Source organism: Labeo rohita, chromosome 10, assembly GCF_022985175.1.
Source record: "Labeo rohita strain BAU-BD-2019 chromosome 10, IGBB_LRoh.1.0, whole genome shotgun sequence".
Lineage (NCBI taxonomy): Eukaryota > Metazoa > Chordata > Actinopteri > Cypriniformes > Cyprinidae > Labeo > Labeo rohita.
This window is the reverse complement of record NC_066878.1, coordinates 4,891,233-4,908,865: the sequence shown is the minus strand read 5'-3', so window position 1 is coordinate 4,908,865 and position 17,633 is coordinate 4,891,233. Positions and strand designations below refer to the sequence as shown.

The window sequence follows — 17,633 nt, the reverse complement described above, 5'->3', positions numbered from 1 at the left end:
AGCATTTGATGACCAGGCACTTTTGCCTCTGTGTGGGATCAAATAATCAGTTGTATTCACTCATGCACCACATAACATGTCAGAGTTTGTCAGTGCACAGCCCACCAAGTCATGTATAGAATGATCCGTAATAAACTAATCATGCTTTTTTGTCCGTTCCCAGCATCCCCCATAGGAAAGCGCCCCCTCCCCCAAGTGAGCAGCGCTCCAGGCGAGAGGAAAGGTCCTGTTGCCACCATGCCGGTTACCGTGGACCCTGAGAGCAAACCTGGCGAGTATGTCCTCAAAAGCCTGTTCGCCAACTTCACCACCCTGTCTGAACGCAAAATACGCATCATCATGGCAGAACCACTGGTAAGAGAACTTTTTTTTCTTTGATGTCAGATTTTTTTCAGGCAAGACAAAGTTTAACATCTCTTATGATGTAATTTGCTGTTCTTAAGAAAAATCCTTCAGTTCCCACATTCTTTGGTTTTTCAGCGTTTTTGTGTCTTTGAACTCTTTCCAACAATGACTGTATAATTTTGTGATCCATCTTTTCACACTGAGGACAACTGAGGGACTCATATGCAACTATTACAGAAGGTTCAAACGCTCACTGATGCTTCAGAAAGACTTCAGTCATTATTAGAAAGGGTTCAAATACACAAAAATGCTAAAAATCCAAAGAATTTGTCGGACCTGAAGAATTTTTCTGAAGAACAGCTGGCAGTTTAACTGTTGAGGACAAACAAGGGATTAATGAACAACTATCACTAAACAAAAAAAAACACACACACAGCTGTGGATCATTCACGTAACAACACAGTATTAAGAATCAAGTGTATGTCAACTTTTGAACGGGGTCATTTTTATAAATTCAACTATTATTTCTCTTGTGGACTATATGTAAACATCCTTTATGTGAAATATCTTATTCAGGTCAGTACTAAACAAAAAAGAACATGCATTTTGTATGGTCCCTCCTATTTTGGTAAAATAATATTTTGCATATTCTGTAAGGTGTATGTAAACTTTTGACTTCAACTGTAAATATCGTCTAGCCCATATTAAAGCAGTCACCACAAGTCAGAGTTTGGTTTGAGGCTTTCTTACGCCTCATTTTAGCTGATTCTCTGGTATGTTGAGTAGTCTAGAAAAACAGGAAGTGTATAGTATGCTGTCTAAGTCAATTAGGTGGAGGAGGAAAGATATGTAACAGCCCTGGCATACAAGTCATTAATGACTCTGCTGTGGCTTTCATTTGTAATTGCTTTAGTTGGCAGGCATCGATGTTAATACTTCACAATATATCTTCAAACTGCACTAATAGCCGTGAGATACTGTGTCTGTTTTTGCTGCAGTGGCTCAGGTTGCCTGGTCTCTCTGTATCACTGTAATTCCATTATGCTGGAGTGCAGATTTAAGTGGACAGGAATGGGTTTCGTCTACTTGGTATGTTCAAGCCAAAAAGCTCACAGAGCAAACAGGAAGCAGTCAAAGTTCTCAGCACACCCATTTAACTAATATCTCTGTGCACAGACATACTGCGTCCAGACAGCGTGCTTTAAGCTAATGAATCAAGTTCACATTCATGACTTTGTCATCACAGTTGAGGTGTTGAGTTTTATCAGGCCCATTTTCAAGTCAACAGCCAGTAATATACAGTTCACAATTTATAGATTCAGCCATGATGTAGACATCTATATTCAATCTGTTTGTAGAATCCCAGCTCACATTTGACCCTGTCCACCCTCGTCAACCTGAAAGTATCCATGCGTGTGTCCACGAGTGTGTCTGCGTGTTATGAGGTTAATCACTTGATTTGACCTCCAGACCCAACCCTAGTTAAGTTGTTCTCTTGGCTTCATGGCCTACTTTTCCACGCCTGCACATTAAAGCTGTGGCATCTTCAGAAGATAGTTAAGTTAAGTTTAGTCCTGTTTGGATCAAATAAATGAACTTCAGAGTATTACAGCTGTTTTAGTGTTAAAAATCAGTATATAAGAGTCTTTGCTTACCTCTTTCAATCACTGATAATGCGAAAACATGGAATAATGGGTTCAACAAAGCTGAGAGTATCCTGATTAAAATTAGCCTCTAAAATGAACTCTTTCTCTGGCAGCATTTTTTAAAAAAAGTTAACATTTTTGATCATTCTCACAAAAACTGCATGGCCCCCAGAATATTTTGTGGTATAAATATCTGAACATGCAGTATGTCAAAAGAAAGAACAGAGCCTCTTTATTCTAGCTTCATGCATTCTTTTTTTATGTGGATGTTTGTGAATGCTACCGTATAAAAAAAAAAAATCAGTTAGCGGCAGAGAAAAAGTTAATAAACAAACAATCAAGTCTGTGAAGATTTGCGAGTTTAGATTCTGTGTGGTGCTGCGTATATGTTATTTCAAGTTCATTCATTACAAAAGAAAGATTGTTTTCCAGATGGGAATCTGCAGCCAATGATCTATGTTCTTTTTGATGTTCTGCAGGAAAAGCCCCTAACCAAATCTCTACAAAGAGGAGAAGATCCACAGTTTGATCAGGTGAGATAAAGTGACGTTTCCCATATCCGTCCTGACATCTAAGACCTTTTTATCCTGGCTCCCAGCAGGCACAAGACATCAATATAATTTCAGATCGACGTTGGACCCCAGTGTTGGACAGATGTTGCATTTTGGTTAAAAAGAAAATTGGGTTGACGTCAAAATCCAACATCAGTTTGACGTCAACCTCCAACGTAGGACAGATGTTGCATTTTGGTTGAAAGCAAAAATCAGTTTGACATTAAGCTTCGACATAGGACAGACTTTGCATTTTGGTTGAAAACAAAAATCGTGTTGACGTCAGAATCCAACGTCAGTTTGACGTCAAAGTCCAATGTAGGACAGACGTTGCATTTTGGTTGAAAGTGAAAATCGGGTTTAACGTCAGAATCCAATGTCAGCTTGACGTCAACCTCCAACATAGGACAGACGTTGCATTTTGGTTGAAAACGAAAATCGGGGTGACGTCAGAATCCAACGTCAGTTTGACGTCAACCTCCAGCGTTGGACAGACTTTGCATTTTGGTTGAAAACAAAAATCTGGTTGACGTCAGAATCCAACATCAGGCTGATGCCAACCTCCAATTTTGGACAGATGTTGCATTTGTGTTGAAAGCGAAAATCGTGTTGACGTCAGAATCCAACGTCAGTTTGATGTCAACCTCCAACGTTGGACAGATGTTGCGTTTTGGTTAAAAACAAAAATTGGGTTGTCAGAATCCAACATCAGTTTGACATTGGCTTGAGATTGCCTTGCTTTGCCTTGACGTTGGATTTTAGTTAGTTAATGCCACAACCTAAAAATAACAAAGGCTCATAACTTTGGCCAAACGTTGGATTTTGGTTACTTTGAAACACAACCTGCACAACTAATTATCAGCGTCAACTGACGTCGGTATTGTATATCACATTAATGTTGTCATTAGATGTTGTTTTTCTATTCAATTTTGGTCACCTGACATCACAACCGAAATTTAACCAAAGATCGATGTCTTATGTTGTTGTTTGCCTGCTGGGCTGATATACACTCACAATTAAACAGTTAGCACTGTAGACGTATTTTTGTTTTCATTCCACCAAAAATTGATAGCTCTAGAAATGATAAAGTAATGTTGAGAAAGAATAAATGATCTGCTTCAATACCATCCAACATTTCTTGTCCTTTATTGGTCGATTTTTAGTCATCATCAGTCAGACCCTAAGAATAGCATTCCTGTAGTTGGTGCTGTGCTGTCCCGACTTTACCCCTCTGTACTGAATTCTTAAGCAGCCTGAATGTGTGTGTGCATGAACATCTCACAGTGGTTGGGGGGGAATACCAGGCCGTCTCTGCCCAGACTCCCCTCCCTTCCTCTATTTGGTTTAGCCCAGCCTGTATGACCGCATCCACTCCCTGGATCTCAATTCTGGCTGTTTTCTGAAGACCCGAATTCTACCCATAATAACATTTAATTTAAGCTGCATCTCAATTTGCCTGCTAATACTACAGTATTCCCTAAAAGTATGAATTTCGAATAATTTCGAATAATAGGATATAGATATAGTATAGTATATACTATATAAATTGAGACGTAGCATTACAGTCTAATATAATACATTACATTAATATATAATACATTAAATCTTTCAAAAGGGCACATTCAAGCAATGTTGGACATACCATACTACCCACTGTTTTTAAAATTAAGCATTGTGCTCAATATGCAAATTTTCTGCTTGTATAAATTACCCTGATAACTTCCGTTGTTATATGGTTGCTGCATACTGATTCATATACTGTTTTTATAAAATAGTTGGTATGCAGCATATACTGTACAGTAAGCAGTATACTAATATTCCATTCTGTCCATAGCCTGAGTTAATTCACTTTGCATTTTGTGTTGCGCAGTTAGCACTGTGACAGCTGATGAACAATTTCCTGAAGTTACTTCCTATGTTTCCCAACAGCTGATCAGCACTATGAGCTCACTTGCTGAGTATTGTCTTCCCTCCATCCTGCGGACGCTGTTTGACTGGTATAAAAGACAGAACGGCTTGGAAGATGAGTCCCATGAGTACCGCCCACGTGCAAACACCAAGTCCAAAAAGTGAGTCCTCACCAAGATTTAAAGTTACTAGTTTTTTAAAACTTTTTGAAAATATTAGCTAGTATGCCATTAAGAGTGTGCAAACTCTCGTATGGCGAAAGTTAGCACCCTGTCTACAGTGTATACTATAGATGTAACACTAGAACGCACAATGTCAAGTATCTGCTTGTCTCATTTGACTCTTTAAGTCAGTAAGATCTGATTTAATATTAACATGTGTTGTGTGAAAAGTATATTTGTGTTTATGTATGTGTGATCTGGTGTGGATGGAAGCGTATGATTGATGCCTGTCATCAGGAAGCCTTGCCTTCATCTGATGAAATACAATCTCTACTGCAGTGCTCTGCACAGCAGCTCATCTGACATTAGGCCAGTAATAGCTAAAGGGCTGCGATGATCGCTGTTTTTGAATAGTTGCGCTAACAAGATTAGCATCGTCTGGTGGATCTTTTTTCCTTTGGACATTTTTATGCAAGCCATGTTTTTTAAGTGTAATTTAGAAACCAGTCCCTTAAAACATTTTCTTAGTCTGAATTCTTTGCTACATATTAGTGGTGAAGGCAAGGCAGAAATTCCTCAGCAGTGATATGGGATCTCATGTCCGCAGACCGTAATCAAATAACGCTATTGGCAGTTAGGTTTGGTTACATCAGTGCTTCAGAATCAAATACAGACCGCAGAGGATTTCAGAAGCTCTCATGACGCAAACCCCGGAAGCATGTTTATATTATTGACTTAGGCAAGCAATGGTTGTTTATAAAAATGTGATTTACTCAATTTCTTCTCATTCCTTCTTTCAGTGATGAACAACAGAAAGATTATCTGATGGAAAGAAGGGACTTAGCAATAGACTTCATATTCTCACTGGTGCTTATTGAAGTTTTAAAACAGGTAGGTTATGACCGAACAACCACAAAACTGACAATCTGTCTTAAAAAAGAAGCAGAAATGTATACGATTTTATGTATGTACACTACCAGTCAAAAGATTTTTTAATGTTTTTTTTTTTTTAAAAGAAGTCTTTTCTAAGCCTGCATTTATTTGATTCAAAGTACAACAAAAAACTGTACAATTTTGAAATATTTTTACTATTTAAAAAAACTATTTTCTATTTGAATATATTTAAAAATGTAATTCATTCCTGTGATTTCAAAGCTGAATTTTTAGCATTATTACTCCAGTCACATGATCCTTCAGAAATCATTCTAATATTCTGATTTGAAAAAAAAAAAAAAAAAAAAAAACATTTATTATTATGCTGAAAACAGCTGAGCAGATTTTCAGGTTTCTTTGATGAATAGAAAGTTCAGAAGAACAGCATTTATCTGAAATGGAAATCTTTAAATGTCTTTATCATCACTTTTGATCAATTTAAAACATCCTTGCTAAATGAAAGTATTAATTTCTATAATTTATTAAAAAAAAGAAAAAAAATTCAGATTAATGCTGATCTTTGGATCTTTATATTCATCAAAGAATCCTGAAAAATGTACTAACTATTTTAAGTATTTATAATAATGATAATAAATGTTTCTTGATCAGCAAATCAGCATATTAGAATGATTTCTGAAAGAACACGTGACACTGAAGACTGGAATAATGGTGCTGAAAATGTAGCTTTGATCACTGGAAAAAATTAAATTTTTATATATATTCAAATAGAAAGCAGTTATTTTAAATAGTAAAAATATTTCAGAATTACACTGTTTTGCTGTACTTTGGATTAAATAAATGCAGGCTTGGTGAGCAGAAGAGACTTCTTTAAAAACATTAAATATCTTGCTATTAAAAAACATTTGACTGGTAGTATATAATGTATAATTATTGATTTAATTTATTTAAATTTGATTTACTAATTTACATTGTATTTTATTGTACTTATTTAATTTAAAGTACTAAATAAATAGATTGATCAATTAATTAAATGTATTTATTTAGTTATCTTGTATTAATTTATGGTAATTTATGTCTTTTTACTCATCCTTTTTCTTTGTAGATCCCTCTTCACCCTCTTCTGGATGGCCTCATTCAGGAAGTCATTAACTTGGCCTTCAAACACTTCAAGTACAAAGAGGGGTAACGATCCATTTAAGTTATTTCCTCCATCCGCCATAATCCATTATTTTCCTGCGTGTGTTTGCATGAGTAAATCTGCATTATAAGCATTTTACATCATTTTAATTTTCGCTCAGTCGAGTGTACTCACTGTAAATGTAAGTGTCGTTAAGAATGACAGTAAGAATAACGATATTTCTCTGTCCTGCAGATACCTTGGGCCCAACACAACCAACATGCACATAGTGGCTGATCTGTATGCAGAGGTTGTCGGTGTCGTGGCCCAGTCCAGGTAAATTATGAAGCAGCCAAGAAGAACATATTTAAAGTTTCAGTTACAGTTATGTGGAGTGAGATTTTGGACCAGTAAAACTTTGGTTTGATATTGTATTGGGTCACGGGTCCTGAAGCAAAACCACTTTCTCTTGCAATAAAATTCCCACCTCAACTCGAAATGGATGGATCCATGATTCCTGTTAAAGCCAGTGACCTGGTTTTTAAGCTCGAAATGATGGCGGCATTCTTCTTCCTGTGACAGAGTGTCTAGTGTTAGATGAAGCACTAATGGGAGGCCATTACCCTGATAGACGAGACGTCCCGTCATGTTCACAGGGAGCTCCATCAGTGTCGCACAAAGATGGAGCATCTCCCTATCAGTATGAGAGCGCCAGATCTGACAGTAATGGCCTCTTTCCATATTTAATAGTGTGAAAAATGTTCCTTATAATAAGGAAGTCTTAAAATTCTGGCGTCTACATGTGTCTGTTGAAGTCGAATGACATGTTAGGTATGCATGGGTCTGTGCATTTTCTCCCTAGTACAGTACATGATAAATAGCATAATTCAGTCAAACAGTGTGTACAGTGTAAATACACATTGTTACTTTATTTCTCTGAGTGGGAAAGTAGCCAGTTAGTTTGTAGCACACCTAAAACAAACATCGAGTCTTGCAGAGAGAGATGCCTCCCTATTCCCCCTCCAGATGCCTTTCTAAATATAGGGTTGAAGATCTCTCCTTCTGTCAGAGTGAACTCACAAACACACAAACACTCCCTAACACATGTACAAGAAACATCCAAGTCCTGGCCAGGCAGAATCTGCTGACTTTGGTTGTATGGATTTAAACTTGGGCTTCCCATCGTAAATTTGACTGAATTAATTGCCGTTTGGTTGCATATATCATGCATACTGAGAAAAGCCCTCAAATGAAGACAATTAAAAGACAGACAAGTATTGAATAGACAAGATGCAAGTTTAAAGTCTGAAATTTGAGTTTTGGTCAATCTATCTAAAGCAGACATGGGATGCTATGCGAAGTTATGTACAAATGTAGACTGACATCTTTGCTCATGTCTTGCTGTTTTTAGCTTCAGCATAAATTTGCATTTACTCATGTAGACTTAAAATGAGTAACATCGTAAGCAGTTTATCATAAGATATATTTTGCAAAGACAGGGCCCTATTAAATCTGTTTTATTTTTTCCCAAATTCTATTTTATTTTTTTCCAGATTCCATTTTTTCTGTTTAGATTTTTCTAGACTCTGTTTTAATGGTTAAATGTAAAATATATATAAAGAGTTTATACAGATAACTCGTTTTTAACAATTTTCAAAAATCATGTTTTTTCATTGTGCATTCCAATTAATCTCAATCAAATTGCAGTTGGTTTATTTTGATTAAGCAAAAACAACTAAAAATACAGCTGACTAACACAATAAAAACATGATAACAATAAAAAACTTAATTTTTTGACTTTTTTTGCAAATTAACTCTTAATTTATATTAAACAAAAACTGAAATTAATTGAAATCATGTAACTTGCACAATTTAACAGCAATTTATTAAACGTTTAACAAAAATTACATTTTTATGGCCCACTGAAATGCTTTTTTCTCAAATTCAGTTTTATTTTTACTAAATTCTGTGTTTTCCATTAATTTTCTGGAGTTATTGGTTTCATAAAATTTTAATAATCAAAAGCATCTCTAGTTAATTGATTAAAAACATTAAAAATATATCATTTCTTTTTATTTTATTTTATACTTTTTTTTTTTTTTTTTTTTTTTTTTTTCTGGTGAATAAATTCTGGTAAATATTTCTTTAAAAAATAATGTTTTAATAATAATTCTATTATTAGTAGTGTTATCATCACATTCAGTAATATTTTTTTCTGTCACCATTTCTTCAAGTTAAACCGAACTTTTATTTTGATGGGTTGCTGTAAAGACCTTGTAGTTTCTGTTTGTATATACAGTAATATTAAGATATTAATTCTCAAAAGAAACTGTAAAATGTTTATGAAGTGATTTGCAGTTCTAGAGATATATTTATGTGTTCATGTACTTGGTTATTGAGGTGGCAGAGGCGGAAAACACAGCAAGCGTCACATGCTTCAGTATGTGTGTAATAAACAAAATCTTGTGTCTGTGCCATTCATTTACACACACATGCACAACATGCAAGATTCATATTTAAATTGTATTTTTGCAGCCTAACATTCTCAGACGCTGGTCCATATCATGTTTTGATTTAAGTGTACTGATCTACTTTTAATTTATTCATCCAAAGTTTGGCAAATTCCCTGACATTCCATTTTAATGACTGGATTGTGTAATTCCGTCCACGTTTTCTGCATTGTAGAAATCATAGGGCTCTACAAAGGTATAATAAACAAGCAACATCTTACGGTTAAATCTCCACTGCAATGGGAATCAAACAATAACTCTGCTGTTTTTTTTTTTATAAATATCAATACCTCTCTTTCATTCTTCTCAGGTTTCCTGCAGTGAGGAAGAAGTTCATCTCAGAGTTGAAGGAGCTCAGGCAGAAAGAGCAGAGCCCATATGTGGTCCAGAGCACCATCAGCCTCATTATGGGTGTCAAGTTCTTTCGCATTAAAATGTACCCAGTGGAAGATTTTGAAGCGTCATTCCAGTTTATGCAGGTACACAATGAAACAATTCTACGTTAATAGACAAACAGTTTACACAATGATAAATAAAAATCATTCTCTTTTACTGTTACATGTTTATAGGAATGTGCTCAGTATTTCTTGGAGGTGAAAGATAAGGACATTAAACACTCTCTGGCTGGACTCTTTGTAGAGATACTCGTCCCAGTAGCCGCAGTAAGTACAGCCGTCTCTGCTGCAGCTAATTGTTTGAATGCTTTAAATATTGAAGATTTAAATAACGTAATGAGTTTCCTGTCCAAATTGTAATTCATTCTCAACGTGATGCTTCTCTTCAGACGGTGAAGAATGAAGTGAATGTGCCCTGTTTGAGGAACTTTGTGGAGACCCTCTACGACACAACGTTAGACCTGTCATCCAGGAAGAAACACTCTCTGGCAAGTCTCACTCTCTTTTCCAGGGCCTTACAGTGCAACCAGCGTATCTGTGTTTGCGCTGAGGGGAACTTCAAAGGTTTCTATGTGTTTTGGTAACGTTGAGTAATGTATCACAGACATGTTTCACAAATCCTTTCATAAACAAAGTGTAGAGAGAGTGTAAATAAGAGATTCATTATGCAGTGTAGAGAGCTTCATTGACTATAATGGAACTTTGTGAGATCGCGATGAGCTAAGATGAGTGACAGCTTTGAATGAATTTTAAGGGAGATTGTAAATAAGATATCGGTTTAACACAACATTTAAATAACAAGATAACAACATAATATTAAGTGAGTTACATTGTCTGACTATAACACCACTACCTGATTTTGCTCTGTTTCATCTTCAAAAATACTTTGAAACAAGTCACAACTGAGCCGCTGCACATCTCCATTCAGACACAGCGTTGTTTCCTTTATGAATGAACGTGTGTTTTTAAACGAATCTAGTGAGTCAGTGATTCAATTTCCCATTTATTAAGACAGTCACTTGCTTTTTTCCTGAATGAATCAGCCATTCAAACGAATCAAATGAATGAATGTTTCTGTAATTAAATCAGTGATTTGCCGCCACCTACTGGCAGTTTTAGTTTTGTTTTTAAAGTATCTTTTCAGTTACTTAAATCATGTAATATTTCTATACCTCTGAGCCTTATTAAACATCTAAAAATACACCTACAAACACTTTTGTGTTCTTCTGTGCCACCGCTGTAATACAAATTAATTTTGTTAATACTGATTTCATTTGATTGGTAACTTATTCTTATTCTACTTGTTCTTATTCTGTTGTTTTAATAAAAAAAATAATTTTCTTAAAAATTTGACATAAAAAATGACATACTTTTAATAAAGTTAGAAAAATGCCATTACAAGGTAAAAACAAAATTACCCTTTAAATCACTTTTAGGAGTCAAAGGAGTCATAATGGGAAGGCTAATTTTTTATCAATGTTTTTGATGATTATTGATTAGAAGGTGCTCCTAAAATTTTGACTGTGCTCCTAAATCATTAAAGTTACAAGCACAAGTGCTCTTAAAAAGAAAAGTAAGCGTAGAGCCCGGTTTTCCCATGCTTGAGAGCAGCAGAGGGAGATGCATCTACAGTAATTGGCTCATAGCTGACATGTTTTTGCTTTCTGTGATGTTTCAAATAGACCATCACAAATTTTTTACATTTTCAAAAGTTATCATAACAACTGTTGATTTCATACATTCCTAACCTGTGGCACATAGCTGTGTGATGTGCATGTGTTGTGCATTTTGACATTCTTGTTAAAGGGCATTGTTTCAGTTGATTTGTTTGCCACAAACTGCCACTAAATATTTTACAATCCAGCTTAAAGATAACAACTCAAGTGGAAAATTATTATGACAGGAGTGTACTTTCTAAAATATGTTTGAGAGCAGTGCTTGTTAAAGTGTAGGTCCCAACCCAAAAATACCCATATACACTTAAATAATAATAATAAATAAGAGTAAATGTGCGTTTTCTTGGTTAATTTTTTTAATGAAACCATAGTAGCATGGTTGTTGCAATTATTTTTGTGCTATTAAATGCATACCTCCTTTGATTATAGCTCAGACTTGTTAGCACTATGGTATTTTTAATTATAATTCTTGTTACTGTGGTTAATAATGACTTGAGTAGGAATTTGTGTGTGTAGGGACATATAATGTAATCATTTATTTGTCTTTTTTTCTTTTTCAGGCTCTGTATCCGTTGGTAACGTGTCTGCTGTGTGTGAGCCAGAAGCAGATCTTTCTAAACAGATGGCACGTCTTTCTCAACAACTGCCTGTCCAACCTGAAAGTGAGTCTTTGTTATCCACAAAGCTTTCGTGACACAATAGACCTGAGAAGACGTCACATTATGGATGAGCACATTAAAGCAGCTCACGTGGAAAAATGAACGCAGTTTTGTTGTGCAAGGCGGTTGTGTAAGCATCATGTGATCGCAAGTTAACCATTGGAGCCCATCAGTCAAGTGCACAGATATTTAAAGTCCAGCCGTTACAAGCAAATAGCTGTTAAAAATGTGTGAAATGCAGTGGGAGGACAGCAAATTGCACAAAGGTTTTGTTTACTTGAAGGGGAGGACGGGAGAATCCTTTATCGTTAGATTTAACGTTTCATTGTACATTCCGTACTCAGCACTTTGGTCTCTGTACCTGTGTCGGGGTGTGAGAGAAGCAGAACGAAAGAATGAGTGAAATGAGTCGGGGCAAGAGAAAGGAAGTGCAAAATAACAAGCATGAAGTGCAGCACTCAGAGGCCCTCTGGCATTGATGTTCAACAAGATGCTGGATCTTTCTTTCAAGCTTTCAGCTCCTATCTGATTTCTGTTATCTCTCAGTGTCTTTCAGTCAGTTGTCATGTTGTATTGCGGTGGTCTGCTGCAGTTAGTCTAACTCTGAGAGCTGCTGACTTGTTATGTTTGCTTCAGTGCCTACGTTTGGTCAAAAGTCCAGAGAAAATTAACTCCAAAGCCAAGAAACATCAAACATTTTAATCAGTCTTGCCAGTAAACATACTTACAATAGAATACATTTATTGATATACCTGTAATATATTAAAACAATACAAAGAAAAGTATTCAAATTTCTATTAAGATTGCACTGCTAGTTGGCACCCATAGCCTTGTGGGCAGCGCGCCGACATATGGCGCAACTGTGCTTCGGGTGGCCCGTGATTGTGTCCTGTGATCGAGTCCCGCCTCGTGGACCTTTCCTATAACATAAAAATGCCCCCCAAAAATAAAAAGTAAAGATTGCACTGATAATATATATAATACAGTAAGAAATTTTTTATTAAGAATTCTCTTTTGCTCACCAAACCTGCATTTATTTGATATAAAATACAGCAAAAACAGTAGCATTGTGAAATATTTTTACTATTTAAAATAACTGCTTTTTATTTGAATATATTTTAAAATGTAATTTATTTCTGTGATCAAAGCTAAATTTTCAGCATCATTACTCCAGTCTTCAGTGTCACATCCTTCAGAAATCATTCTAATATACTGATTTGCTGTTCAATAATCATATTATTATTATTATCAATATTTAAAATAGAAAGAATTGAATAGAAAAAATAATACTCAGCTGTTTTTAACATAATAATAATAATAAATGTTTTTGAACAGCAAATCAGAATATTAGAATGATTTCTGAAGGATCATGTGATTGGAGTAATGATGCTAAAAAATCACAGGAATAAATTACATTTTAAAATATATTCAAATAGAAAGCAGTTATTTTAAATAGTAAAAATATTTCAGTATTTTACTATTTTTGCTGTACTTTCGATCATATAAATGCAGGCTTGATGAGCAAAAGAGACTTCTTAAACATTAAAAGTCTTACTGTTCAAAAACTTTTGACTGGTAGTGTATATATATGTATTTTTTTTCTTATTATTTTTTTGTTTGTTGTTGTATTGTTTTGTTTGTTTTTTTTAAAGCTGATCTGTTGTTTGAAGGGTTTTTCTTGTTGTTGAACTAATGCAAATAGTAGAATTAGTGGAAAATATACAAAATGGTGTACTTTTCTTTCAGAACAAAGACCATAAAATGGCCCGGGTGGCACTTGAATCTCTCTATCGGCTGCTGTGGGTCTACATGATCCGAATCAAATGTGAAAGCAACACTGCAACACAAAGGTAGCGTATTGAAAATCAGAAACATATAAGCCACAAATTAAGAAATGTATTTCTAACATAAGAAAGATAATAGATATTTCAAATGCATTCACTGACAGAAGAAGAAAAAGATTTGATCATGTTGTTTCTGATGATTGACATCTGTTAATATGACATTTTTTTATCTTTTCATCTATTCCAGCCGCCTCACCTCAATCATATCAACACTGTTCCCTAAGGGTTCACGGAGCGTCGTTCCTAGAGACATGCCACTCAACATCTTTGTCAAGATAATTCAGTTCATTGCCCAGGTTTGACACCAACACACCTTTATACACCTGATATTCATCTAAGAAAATAATACACAATTGAGTTTTTGTGGCATGGCTTTATCATATAACACAAAGTAATATCATCTTTGTTTCTGTTGTTACTACAGGAAAGGCTGGATTTTGCAATGAAAGAAATAATATGTGATCTGCTGAGCGTTGGAAAATCAGCCAAAGCTTTCAGTTTAAATCCAGAGGTAATGTTAATATTCACACGTACACACTTGCATGTTTACTTTAGATGTTGTAATGTTTTTAAATAAAGCTTAGTTATAAATTCTAGAACATTCTAATGTATAAAATTCTAAAAAAAAAAAGTAATAAATAAGTAAACCCATACAAACACATTAATGTCAATAGACAGAGTTGAGATCTGTCATGAGGAAATGCATATTTGGTTTATTTTCTGATGTTTGTGTTGTGTGTTCAGAGAATGAACATCGCTCTGAGAGCATTCCTCGTCATAGCCGATAACCTGCAGCAGAAAGATGGTGAACCACCCATGCCGAACACAGGGGCCACTTTGCCTTCTGGGAACACACTGAAGAAGAAAAAACCTACCTCAGCAAAACTCTAACTGAGGAGGAAGCAAAACTTATAGGTCAGGCCACTTATATTGCGAACACCTGCCTGTGCGTGCTTGAGTTTGTTGTACGTGTTACAGTTTTTTACAGTCTGGATTATTTCTGCCGTTCCCTGCAGGTATGGCACTGTATTACTCCCAGGTCAGGAAGGCCATTGATAACATCCTGAGACACTTGGACAAGGAGGTGGGCCGCTGCATGATGCTCACCAATGCCCAGATGCTCAACAAGGAACCTGAGGACATGATCACGTAAACAGCTTTTACTGGCCTGCCTCCACCTATTATTTGTCTCTGAGTGGGTGAAGGAAAAGCTCACAAACAGATGACTTATGAGTCACGTTCAGCCCACACACCCTGTTTAGACAGTTTGACATTTTCTTTTTTTCCTGTTTCCTTGAGTTTCTCTTTTCTCTGTTTCTCTGTTTACTTTTGCGTAACTCATCCCTTCTGTCTCGGGTCAGGGGTGAGAGAAAACCGAAGATTGACTTGTTCCGGACGTGTGTTGCGGCTATTCCCCGTATTCTGCCAGATGGCCTGTCCAAAATTGAGCTCATCGATCTCTTGGCCAGGTGAGATTCACCAAACACCCTAAATAAAAAATAATAAAAAGCTTCAGTCGTCACTGATTGCTTTTCTTTTTGCATTCTGCAGGCTGACGGTCCACATGGATGATGAGCTCAGACTCATTGCTCAGAATTCCCTACAGAGTCTGCTGCTGGACTTCTCCGATTGGCGAGAAGACGTGCTGTTCGGGTACACTAACTTCCTGCTGCGTGAAGTGCAAGACACACAGCAGGGCCTGCAGGACTCATCCGTTAAACTGCTGCTGCATTTCCTGACGCAGTGGAGGCTGGCAATACAGGCGCCTGGAAAACGCTCTGCGGAGGTATGTGCCGCTTGACGCTTTGCATGAAAATTAGAACCCTGCACGGGCCTTAAATATAGGCCCTAGCCCGGCCCTGGCCCAAGATGCTCAGGCCCAAGCCTGCCCCCCTTCTCCCAAAACAGCTTATACTACTGTTTCAGCTATTAAGTTCAGTTTTGTATGTAATGGCAAAGTGATTATATTTCATTTCGGTTAAAGTTAATTTAGAAAAACGATGCAAAAGTAATGACCAAGCGGCCAGCGGAACACTAATAATCTTTTTGCCTTCTCAAATCATCACGACTTGCCTAAAAAAATTAATATATATAAAACAGTTCATGATAAATATATCCATAGAAAACTTTAAATTATTACTTAACGAAACAAAACAAATCGAAAACACGAAAGTCGGGGCCCGTTGGGCTCGGGCTGGAATGCAGGGCTCTAGTGAAAATTTCTTTGCTGGCTTTACATACTTAGCCAGTGTAAACATTTCGTGGGAGTTGTGGGTAAGACCGTGTGTATGTGTATGTATTTGTTGACTTCAGATGGGAGCTCAGAGCAGTGGGAGCTCCAGACTGCCGCCCGAGCGCAGTCCTCACTCTACGGTGCTGCATGCTGTGGAGGGTCTGGCCCTGCTACTGCTGTGCTCCTGCCAGACCAGCACCCGCAAACTGGCTGTGTCCGTCCTCCGAGAGATACGCTGCCTGTTTGCAGCCATCGGACAAGCCGAGGTGAGACAAACTGCTTGAACTTTAGCAGATTAGGCAAGAAAAACAAAAAAACACTAATTAGCTAACTAATTAAACCAAACAGCTAATTAGAACAGAACTACGCAGAACAAGGTAGAATCAAATATTATAGAAAAAGAGAGAATGTAATAAAAACAAGTAGAATAGACAAAAGACAGAACAGAATAGAATCTAAAAAGATAAAAGATAAAATAGTAAAGAAATAAAAAAGAAATTACACACAAAATAGACATAAAAGAGAAAGGGACAGATAAGATTATAATCTCATAGAATAGAAAAACAAGTACTAAAAATAGTATAGAATAGAAAAAGAACGCAACATAATAGAATAGAAAAGAATATTGACAAACAGAAATAGAACAAATAAAATAGAACAGAATAGAATTAGATTTGAAAAAGAAAGAGTAAAGAACAGAAAAGATATAATAGAATCTAAAAACAAAAAGAACATTTTAAAGAAACAAAAAAGATGGCACAGGAGGAAATAGGATACAGTAGCATAGAATAGAAAATGACAGTAGAATAGAAAAAGTAAATACAATAGAAAAAAGTAGTAGTAAAAATTAAAATAAAAATAGAATAGATTAGAAAAAGAACAGAATGAAACAAAATAGAATAGAAAAGAACATTGACAAACAGAAATAGAACAAACAAAATACAATAAAAAATAGAATAGAAATAGAAGTAAACAATAAAATAAAATAGAATAGAACAGAAATATACAGAATGCAGAACAGAATGGAATGAAAATTAGAAAGAGTAAAGAAATAAAAAAGAGAACAGAAAAGATATAATAGAATCTGAAAAAATACACAGAAAAGTAAGGAAAAAGGTGCATGGAACAGAAGAAAGGAAATAGAATAGAGCAGAGAAGAATAAGATAAGAAAGCACAGAATAGAAAAAGGAAATAGAATAGAAATGAACAGAAATATAGCAAGTAACATAGAACAGAAAAAGATAGCAATATAAAAACAGTAGAGTAATATTGAATGCAAAAAGAGAATTTAATAGAAAATGAAAGAAATTAGTTTCATTGGTAACAATTTAAAACATACAGAAACATTAGGTTGACTCTGACTGATTGTATTGAATGTAATTGTGTTCAACTGAATGTTCAATGTAAAATCCTCCTAAACTAATCAGTACTAGACCTGTTAGTATAAAGCAATACATTATTTTAGAAGAGCTTCACGGCTGTCATTTCTGTTCTCAGGATGACGATAAATCCATGATCGAGGTTATGGACCAACTGGCCCCCAGCGTGCTGGAGAGCTTCGTCCATGTGGCCGTCTCTGACTCAGTAAGCATTTCCCATTAGTCCAGCGGATGTGTTTCTGTTTGTGTATCCATATGTTTATGTGTCGTTTTCAGTATTGACCTCTACTTGCATAAAATTGATTTGTGCCACA

General features: G+C 35.8%; 1 protein-coding gene across 1 annotated transcript in view; it reads left to right on the top strand.

Moving 5' to 3' along the window:
• The window catches only part of fryb (furry homolog b (Drosophila)), a 63,542-nt gene that overhangs the window by 14,011 nt on the left and 31,898 nt on the right, over positions 1-17,633 (top strand). Inside the window, 20 exon segments of the mRNA XM_051120535.1 lie at positions 164-354; positions 2,471-2,524; positions 4,472-4,611; positions 5,412-5,502; positions 6,608-6,687; positions 6,878-6,958; positions 9,443-9,611; positions 9,702-9,794; positions 9,917-10,015; positions 11,764-11,865; positions 13,609-13,712; positions 13,894-14,002; positions 14,131-14,217; positions 14,451-14,574; positions 14,577-14,621; positions 14,723-14,855; positions 15,068-15,175; positions 15,258-15,492; positions 16,020-16,205; positions 17,438-17,524. Of these exon segments, the coding sequence (XP_050976492.1) occupies positions 164-354; positions 2,471-2,524; positions 4,472-4,611; positions 5,412-5,502; positions 6,608-6,687; positions 6,878-6,958; positions 9,443-9,611; positions 9,702-9,794; positions 9,917-10,015; positions 11,764-11,865; positions 13,609-13,712; positions 13,894-14,002; positions 14,131-14,217; positions 14,451-14,574; positions 14,577-14,621; positions 14,723-14,855; positions 15,068-15,175; positions 15,258-15,492; positions 16,020-16,205; positions 17,438-17,524 (2,318 nt within the window).